Source organism: Ipomoea triloba, chromosome 7, assembly GCF_003576645.1.
Source record: "Ipomoea triloba cultivar NCNSP0323 chromosome 7, ASM357664v1".
Classification (NCBI taxonomy): Eukaryota; Viridiplantae; Streptophyta; class Magnoliopsida; order Solanales; family Convolvulaceae; genus Ipomoea; species Ipomoea triloba.
In genome coordinates, this window is record NC_044922.1 from 18,855,934 (window position 1) to 18,865,726 (window position 9,793).

The 9,793-nt window shown below is 33.3% G+C and overlaps 1 protein-coding gene across 1 annotated transcript; it reads right to left on the reverse strand.

Moving 5' to 3' along the window:
* Nucleotides 1-5,675: 5,675 nt before the first annotated feature.
* LOC116024951 (translin-associated protein X) lies at nucleotides 5,676-9,205 on the reverse strand. Its single transcript, XM_031265993.1, has 7 exons — nucleotides 9,029-9,205; nucleotides 8,832-8,950; nucleotides 7,126-7,205; nucleotides 6,786-6,927; nucleotides 6,545-6,694; nucleotides 6,233-6,434; nucleotides 5,676-6,083 (listed from the first exon to the last, which is right to left on the reverse strand). Exons 1-7 carry the CDS (start codon nucleotides 9,114-9,116, stop codon nucleotides 5,986-5,988), a joined length of 879 nt encoding a protein of 292 aa, XP_031121853.1. The 5' UTR covers nucleotides 9,117-9,205; the 3' UTR covers nucleotides 5,676-5,985.
* Nucleotides 9,206-9,793: the final 588 nt, after the last annotated feature.

A 9,793-nucleotide genomic window follows, 5' to 3' on the forward strand; every position in this document is an offset into this window, starting at 1 on the left:
AAAAAATAGGAAAAAGAAACGTTATTTGCTTGTTCTGCTTCGCTTTTTAAGCGACAACTTTTAATCGGAATCAACAAACTGTTGTGCCATTAAGGGTAAAATTGTCTATTGATAAATCCTTAAATACATTAAATGTTATTTACCCTTAATGGCACAACCATTTGTTGATTTCGATTAAAAGTTGTCGCTCGGATGGCCGAAAGGACTAAAAGTGGAAAAAAAAAATCAAAGTCAAGGACTAAAAGTGACAAAAAAATTAAAGTCAAGCACTACTTATGTCAAGAATGAAAGTCGTGTACCTAAATTGACAGAGCCACTAAAGTCATAGGACCAAAAGTGGAAAAAACTCTTATTGTACAAGAGCCGAGTTTATCTCCACTGCACACACTCAGATAGTGAATTAGTTTCCTCGTAATCTAAAATAAAAAAAAAATAAAAAATAATGCGACAACTGCCATGAATGACAAATTTGCAAGTAGTTAACGATGATGACATCTCGATCATTAAATGAATGGAAGGACAAATGGTGGAGTTGCATCACCTAGATCTGAGATCTAAAATCTTTGGTTCATGAAAAGGAATTGACATTGGAAGATGATTAAAGTCATAATCCCAACTACATTTAAAGATTGACAATAAAATTCCGACAACATCTTAACTTTAATTTTCGGAAAATCTTAACGGTTACTTGAAGTTACACTTTAAATAAAGTCTGTCTTGAACATATAGTTTATCGGCTCAAACAAAGAAAGTTAATAGATAATTTCTTTTTTTTTTTATTAAAAAAAAATCATAACTTAAAACATTGTAATTATTGGATTAATTACTCAATTAACTCGATTAGGATTTCTCTGATCTTAACTCATCCAACTGTAGAATATTATGGGAGTGCAAGAAATTGTGGAATATTAGAATGAAAAATGGATGCTATGGTCCATACTGCGTGCCGAAATCTAGGTGGAATGGACCACAAGTAGTATGACATACAGCGATGTTTAGTGCAAGTGGGTTTATGGCATTAATGCTAATATAAATTGGAGAAATATGTCAAACACCCCATACTCAATTGATACCTCTATGATTTTTGAGAAAAGTCACATGATTGAATTTCGGTGGTGGTCTATTTACCTATAGAATAGATACTGGCCCTGTTTGGTAAATAATCAGCCTATCAGCCAATTTTGACTTATTTAATTACTATTAGTTGTTTGGTTAATAAGCTTTTTGTAACTTTAAAATACTAAAATTCAAAAGGCTACTCAAAGCATCATTTTCAATTAGCTTTTTGAGAAAAAAGAATTATACCAAACAGCTATAAGCTAACAGCCAATCTATCAAACAACTTTTTACAATCAGCTAATGTTATCAACAAATCATACATTTTAACTCAAACAGCCAACCCAATCAGCCAAAAGTCATTTACCAAACAGGGCCACTATCTTTTCCCAAATAAGGATGCATGGTTGGTTGGTTATTGGTTATTGGGAGAAGAAAGAAAACGTCATTACTTGTTGGTCATACACCTTTCATAGAGATTTTGCAACTAACAGATCGAGAGAAATTTTGCTCATACTAGCTATGTTTTCTTTTCAAATAACTTTTATCATACTAATTAAAAAACACGTTTAGTATCGCTATAATTTTTTTTTTTATCATAATGTCTCTTCATAGAAATTGTCCTCTTAATTGCCTCTTCTAACCTCATATGGCGGTCATTTATCTCTTTCCAAATAGCATTCCCTTGGAGTACAAGATAGGCTAAAAGGTCCACTGCAACATTCTGTTCCATATCTCTATGGTTATATCCAACACAACAAATTACAAGCAATTTTAAACAGACACAACCAAAATAATCCTACAAAGAGAGATATCTATATTCATAATATTCAATAGATTCAAAATCATTACTAAAAGCACGTACTGACTTCAAATCCAGCGAACAAATTATAGTGTTAGGAAAAATATTTGATGCACCACTGATGTATATATAGATGCTATACACAGACGGTGAATGAGGAGATGTCACTTCATTAAAGAAAAAATGTTAACATTCACTAAGTCCGTTTTTATTTTTGTAAAATATTTATTACTTTTTAAATTATAATTTTTATTAGGAAACTCTTTAATTTTTTTTATTAACAAAATCTATCTAATTTCTTAAACCTATTTTTTATCTATATAATAAGAAAAAATATTTAACTACTTTATATCTATTTTATTATCAGTTCTTTTTAGTTCTCTTCTTATCTTCCCTACGCTCTTTAATATATCTATTTTCACAATTATGGAGGGAAGATAGGAAGAGTACCAAAAAGAACTGATAATAAAATAGACATAAAGTAGTAAAATATATTTTTTTATTATATAGTTTAAAAAACAAGTTTAGGAAATTAGATAGATTTTGTTAATAAAAAATAAAGAGTTTTCTACTACAAAATATAATAATTTAGAAAGTAATAAATATTTTTTAAAAAAAATTCTAATTAGTGTTGACCTTTAAAAAATGAAGTGACATTTCCTCATTCACACCGATATATAACATACATACATCAGCGGTGTAAAAAAATCTTCTCCAATTTATAATGCAATAATGCTACTGAATTTAAGGGGGAAAAAAAGTTTAGTACTCCAACTTAAAAAGTGTCGATCAGATATGAGATTTCATAATAAAGTCAAATGTAATACATAAAAGCTTACCTAACAAGGTACATACATGAGATGTAGCTTTGATTTATCATTATTGAAATTTATTTTGGTATCCTCCTAGGAAACCTTTGAGAAACAAGGAAAGACGTATGTATTATTCAATGGAACGGAGTTAAGGTTTTTTCACCTACTCAAAAGATGAGATTTTCGACTAAATTCTAGATTCTTCATATCGCGTAAATACCATTACACAATTTTATTTGATCTACAAAAAGAAGAAGAAGCCTAAGCAGTTGAATTTCTTGAGCATCTTGATTTAAAAGTGAACGATCCAAACCTCATTCAACAGTAGTGATTATATGCCATAATCTAAATACAACAATAGTATGTGAAAATTACTCTTCTAACTCAAAACGCAGTCAAATGACATGTGCATAATTAATGCTTAGGGGTCAAATAAGTTTGGCGATCATAACATTTAAATGATCGAGGTTATTCATTTCATATTCATTAATTATCCGTAAATTAACTAAACCTACTACAAGTACAAATAAATTAGAGATGATTGAGTATCATTTTCTTATATATTGTATGTTACGTTATCTGTAAGTTAACTAAATCTAGTACAAGTACAATTTAAGGGATGATTGAGTCTCATTTTCTTATATGTTACATATGTATCACCTAAGAAGGGTAACATGCATATATAGGATGAGATGTCTATTTGGAAAGAGTGATATATAGTACTTGTTGAGTTGTTTCCAGTTAATAAGTGTGGCTCCTAGTACTTTGTACAGCAGTGATTTGATATTGTAAAAAGAGATTGTTGGTGAACTTTTAATCATGAGGAGATATGCCAAAAGAAGTGACTGAGTAGGTGGAACATAATTTTCAACTGTGACAAAAAAATTTTAATGTGATTTACTTTTTTATGTGATTTGCAAACAATTTCACATACATAAATAAAATTTACCTGTTACACGTTTTTGAATAATGATTGAGGGTTTTTCTTGTTGCTGGTGATGGGACACATACAAGGTACAACGCATGAAAAGAGAGGACAACTTGGGTACAACCTTAGAAAGCTAAGGTGGTCGCAATTAAGTTGGCAACAACCACACCACATACACCACACCTATCCAATCTAAAAGTTATTCCATTTCATTGGCACCACATCATATCAGATCATTTAACTAACCGATTACCTACCTTATTATGTTGATGAAAAATAATTATTACACACACATGCACGCACTTCACTTCTCTAGATAAAAAGGTATGTAATTATAATGTTCCTTCCCCAATTTGCTTGCTACATAAGCATAACATAATGTGCGTGGACTTAATGTTACATTTGGTGGGTATTTTATTTCCATTATTAAAAATGTGTAATGACTTTCTATTATCATATTAAATATCTCTAAAAATGCTAATGCACAATACATTTAGAGTTTTTTTTTTGTTGTACACTTTTATATTTCTTAGCTTGAAGTTCAGTTTTTAGTTTTTGAATTACACTTTTATATATCATAAGATGCACTTTGTAATTTTACATGGTACACTACTTCTAGAGATCTTGCATTGTCATTTGAGCATGCATTCTCATATGATTTGTCCCTTATATGTTGTGTGTGTGCATATATATATATATATATATATATATATATATATATATATATATATGTGTGTGTGTGTGTGTGTGTGTGCCATCAAATTGGCAACACTATATCATAGAAGTTCCCTTTCTTATAATAATTTGGTGTTGGTTACAATATAACTTTGCTAGCTGTTGCTAGGCTCCACAAATCTAAGGATAGATACATACATTTTTGTGTTTTTTTTTAAATAAATAAATAAATACATTTTTGTTGAGAAATCAATGGTCATTGCATCTAACTAGAATATGTTGGTATGGGTAACTCATTCAAGTAGGTCGGGTAACTGACTTGATAATCACAAGGTTCTAAGTTCGACTATACGGAAACATAGCCTAGTTTACTTCCTTATGGTTTGAGTCACAAGGTAGGTTTTACTCAGAGCACACTTTCGGATAGCAGTTATGAATTTTCCAAAAATATGTCGGCATGCATAAATTTCATGCATTATATTATTATGCACAACTTTTGGGGATGTATCTCATTTAAAATTGAAATTTTAGATACATTTTAACAAATCAAAGATTTATCTGAAACCTTTTAAATTATAAATCCTAAAATCTTCTACATTCAAATTTCAACCTCCATTTACCTGTGGAATCTGAGGATTTTAGGACCATCATATGGCTGGATGATTTTAACTGGAATGATGGACCACTGTAATAAAAAGGTTATGGACAATAAATATATACGCCGATTTTCCCAATCGTAGGAAGATATACTGCAATCTACTGTCACTTTCACTCACAACATTCTTGAAATCAATACATTCAACTTCCTCATACTACTGTATGTATATCATTGTGTAATCTTATCCAGAAACACACATACATAATTTTAACAGTTAATAGTACTCCAAAAAAAAAAAAACAATAAAATACTACCTCACACAAATTTTCTTATTTATCAAAACCAATGTTGCAAAAGACGCTAAGCGCTCAGAGGGCGCCTAGCGCCTAGGCGGCCTACTAATTGAATAAATCGTTTCACTTTTCCACTCAAGACTAAAATTTATTAGATTGTTATAATTCCCAAACTAATTGCATATGTTAAATGGTTAGTTGAGTACATAATTGAAGAAATATAGAAGAGTAGCCGCCGGCAGAAAAAAATTACTCGATCGAGTTGAACGCTCAACTCGACCTCAACTCAATCGAGTCGGCACCTAAGGTGCCTAGTCAGTTGATTAGTCGAAGCTGACTAAAAGCCGCCTAGGGCTGAAATCGCCTCGGCCAAGGGGTGCCTAACGCCTAGTTGACCGCCTAGGCCGATTTTTACAACACTAATCAAAATGTAACACTTACTATAATTTATAAGTTTCAAATAAACAAGATTTTAGGTTAAAAGGCTCGTAGATATGGGTCTGAGTCAAGATTCATCAAAAACAAAGTGGATAGTAATGGCGGGCAAAAGATGGGATTCCATATTTCCATTCAAGAAAAGTCTTCATCTCTACAGTTTGAGGCACCTTCTACTGGGACTGATGCACATAAAGTCATAAACAAGTTGTATCTGCAATTTCAGATCTTGAATCTATAGCAGAAGTTGTCGGTCAACAGGTTAGGCTACTTTCCAGTTCACATGTCATCAATTGAAGACTACAGCACATTATCAAACATGAGATGAGAGAAGAAAGATGGAATGAGGAAAGGGCGAGTTTTCCCAGGATGCAGAGGTTGCTTCATCAGTCGATGTCAGAGACGCCCAGCAGCGGGTAACTGGAGTCGTCGGATTCAAGAAAGGGAACGAATTCTGATCCTCTAACATGGACGCTAAAACAGGCTGCAGAAAATAGACTTGATAAGAACAAATCCCTACTCGCTATGCATTTGCTTAATAAAAGTGTATCTAGTGTTTAAACGGGGAATTCGTTGCAGAACAATGAGGAACCGGGGGCATCCAATGCATTAGTAATAGAACAGAGAGCATACCATTTTCGATTTTCATAACACTTTGGAGCATTGTATCCATTTTCGTTTTCATGTCGGAACTGTCTTCCATTAATGGGGCAACAAGAGTCAGCTCCCTATGGATTTCACGTACAAAGTTGCAAATCTTATGAGCAAATTCGACTTCACCATCTGAAATCCGTCCAATTGCCATCCTCATGAGCTCTCCAGTCAAGTCTGCTAGCTAATACAGAACAAATAATAATAAACCAACTTATAATTTTCAATTTCAGAGAACTCATTTTGAACTTAGACAAGAATACATGAGTTGGCATGAAACTCTAAAGCAATTACCCCTAATAGATAATCTAGTATGTTAATCTGCAATGGCTCAATAGAAGGATCACTTAATGGGGTCAAGTTAGCATTAAGCTCATCGAGGCTTATCAGAGTCCCAGTCTTGCAGAAATGACAAAGTGTGGCAGCTTCAACATATTCTTGAACCTACAAGTTGAAAACACAGACCTTTAGGTCAAGGCCACCCAAAATTTTCACTTTAGCTTATGGAAGTATAAGAATAGTAAAAATGCACAACCCCAGGAGAATAAGCTCGTCTTAGCTTCCAGAAATCAGTCCCCTGCAGCTCCTTTACAAGGCGGGACACATATTGAGCAGTCACAGCATCAAGATCTTTTTCAGCTTTTTCCAGAACTTCCTCTCTGTTGTTCTTACTCATCCTACAATAAAGAGTGGAATAATGGGAACTTTGAATTTGGGAAACAATTTTTAGTTAATATCAAATCTTTCATAGCGTCAAATTGCTAGAGATAAATAGCATGCCCTAATTGGCTAATTCTAAACAACTTGTAGCCAAAGGGCAATGGAGTTTTTAAAAACAAGCTCTAAATATTGACAGTATAAAATCTTCCAATTACCTGTGAACTTGAAATATGACCTTTTTGCTATTCATGGTAATATCACGACTTGCTTTTACCACCCTTTCCCGTTTTTCATTCTACATGAGGCAAAGAATTAATGGGTTAAACATTGGGAAGAACTATGAAACATCAGAAACTTCTATGCAACATGTCTGGTTCACAACCCAACTGACACCCAAAATGGTATTCATGTCTACATATGTTCCACTAAATTCAGTTGCAAACTTCAGCTGTTCACTAGAACTTTGGCACAAAAGGAACATTTCATTCACAACAGGTATGATCCTCTACTTGGCAATCAGTTTTATCTCATGAGAGTCAACAAAGGGTTTGAGCATATCACAATAAAATAAGATCTTGCTGTTGCATCACAATTAAGACATCTCTTTACTAAACAGCAGCTAGCAGAGCTTCAAATACTCAAAGCCAAATAGATACTTGGCAGCATACCCTCACACTCTACTGCTATGAAATGAACTATACAGCTAGAATGTTACAGACAATAAAGATTAACCAATAAATGAAAACAAATTTAGGCAAATACACGAAAACAGTGGTCACATAAAGAAAAACACTAGAGTCCCTTTTAGTAGTTGATGCACTATCATCCCACAATGACTAGAAAGTCCTACATGAGCACAAGTAACAGCAGTGCAGATAGCACTGCTTGCAGATCTTCAGAGTCAATAGATACCCAACAACATACCCTCACACACTAATTTGAAATAAACCATACAGCTAGAGTGTAACAGACTATTAAAACTAACCAAATAACTGAAACAAATTCAGGCAAATACAGGAAAGCAGAGGTCACATATAGAACCCACTAGAGAACACCTTTTAGTAGTTGATACACTATCATCCCACAATGACTAGAAAGTTCTACATGAGCACAGGTAACAGAAATGCAGCTAGCACTGCTTGCAGATACTCAGAGCCAAATACATACCCAAAAAACATACCCCACACACTACTGGTATGAAATGAACTATACAGCTAGAGTGTAACAGACTATTAAGACTAACCAAATAATTGAAACAAATTCAAGGAAATACAGGAAAGCAGAGGTCACATATGGAACCCACTAGAGAGTCCCTTTTAGTAGTTGATGCACTATCATCCCACAATTACTAGAAAGTTCTATATGAGCACAAGTAACAGGAATGCAGCTAGCACTGCTTACCAATACTCAGAGCCAAATAGATACCCAACAGCATACCCTCACACACTAATGATATGAAATGAACTATACAGCTAGAGTGTAACAGACTATTAATGCTAACCAATAAACTGAAACAAATTCAAGCAGGTACAGGAAAGCAGAGGTCACATATGCAACCCACTAGAGAGTCCCTTTTAGTAGTTGATGCATTATCATCCCACACTAACTAGGAAGTTCTGCTATTGTAGCAACATTGAACTATAAACAAATCATCTTTTCTGAACTCTGAAAATCTACACTTAAATAGGATGGACAATACCCATATAGAACTTGATACAGAATGAACAATTCTACCCATTTCTGGCATAGCATTATGTTCACATGAAATTGTTTCAATGTATTCCATATTCATAAATCAAAAGATCATTGCCATTTGCTGCTTTCAGAAGCACATACAGAACCAACACCCAAACTAAACTCAAATTTAAATATTTTCTTCAAAAGGGTTCATTCCATTTAAGACAATGCTAGAAGGGCTAACCAGGCCATTGAGGTAATCAGTGTATTTGGAGAAGGCGTCTTTCATGTGAGTATCGGCAGAAGCGGAGGTGGTCATCGTCCTAGCCTTCTTCATGGCGGTTTGCCAGGAGGTTTCTCCAACTGTTCGACGAAATGAGTGAGAGAACTAAACGAAGTAAAATTCAGGGTTTTGATCTCGGGGAGGTTAGGAGTACGTACGGTAACGAACGCGCTGGGATTTGTTTGAAGCCATGAGTCGAATGAAGAAATTGAAGTAGGTGGCCGAGGAAGAAGAGCCCAAGAACATGTGTCGCTTTGGCCGCAAAGCGGAGAGACGGTCAGACTTCAGAGGCTCGGAGCGGTGTGTAGCAGCTTCTGCACTTTGGCCCAAAAAGGTCTGTTTGGATATTTTTCATTAAAAAAACATTTGCTATGAGTGTATCTTTATTTTTGTTTGGGAAATTATCAATTTAGTCTTTGACTATCATTTTTATTAAATTAAATCTTTAATTTTGAAATTTTTACATAATTTTGTCCTCCCGTCAATTTGAATCGTAGGATAATAACGAATGACGAAATTGGGTAAAATTTTCAAAATTGATGACTTAATTAACTTGATAAGGATGATAGCCGAGAACTAAATTAGTAATTTCGCTATAGTTAAGGAACTAAAACAATCCTGGACAAGTTAATACGAAGTATAATATTTTAGAAAAAGAAATTAAAATGGGTCATAAAATTTCATATAAAAAATGCATTTAAGAATACTTCTATTTTTGAAATTAGATCTTCAAACACTTAGGCCTTCCTCAATAGTAGAGATTTTGGTGTGATTTTTTTAGGAGTTTTTGTAAGTGTGATTAGAAAAGATAAAATAGGAGTGGAAGAATTATTAAAAAAAAAAGACAAAACAAAATTTAAAAAAATAGAAAATTAAAAAAAAAAAAAAAATATATATATATATATATATATATATATATATAT

Bases quoted from the DNA above. Each gene is read 5' to 3' on its own strand.
- LOC116024951 (XM_031265993.1), bottom strand. From the start codon at position 9,116: ATGTTCTTGGGCTCTTCTTCCTCGGCCACCTACTTCAATTTCTTCATT. The intron at 8,951-9,028 runs GTACGTACTCCT...TTCGTCGAACAG, and splicing joins ATCCCAGCGCGTTCGTTACC to TTGGAGAAACCTCCTGGCAA. The intron at 6,435-6,544 runs GTAATTGCTTTA...GTTCTGTATTAG, and splicing joins TACTAGATTATCTATTAGGG to CTAGCAGACTTGACTGGAGA.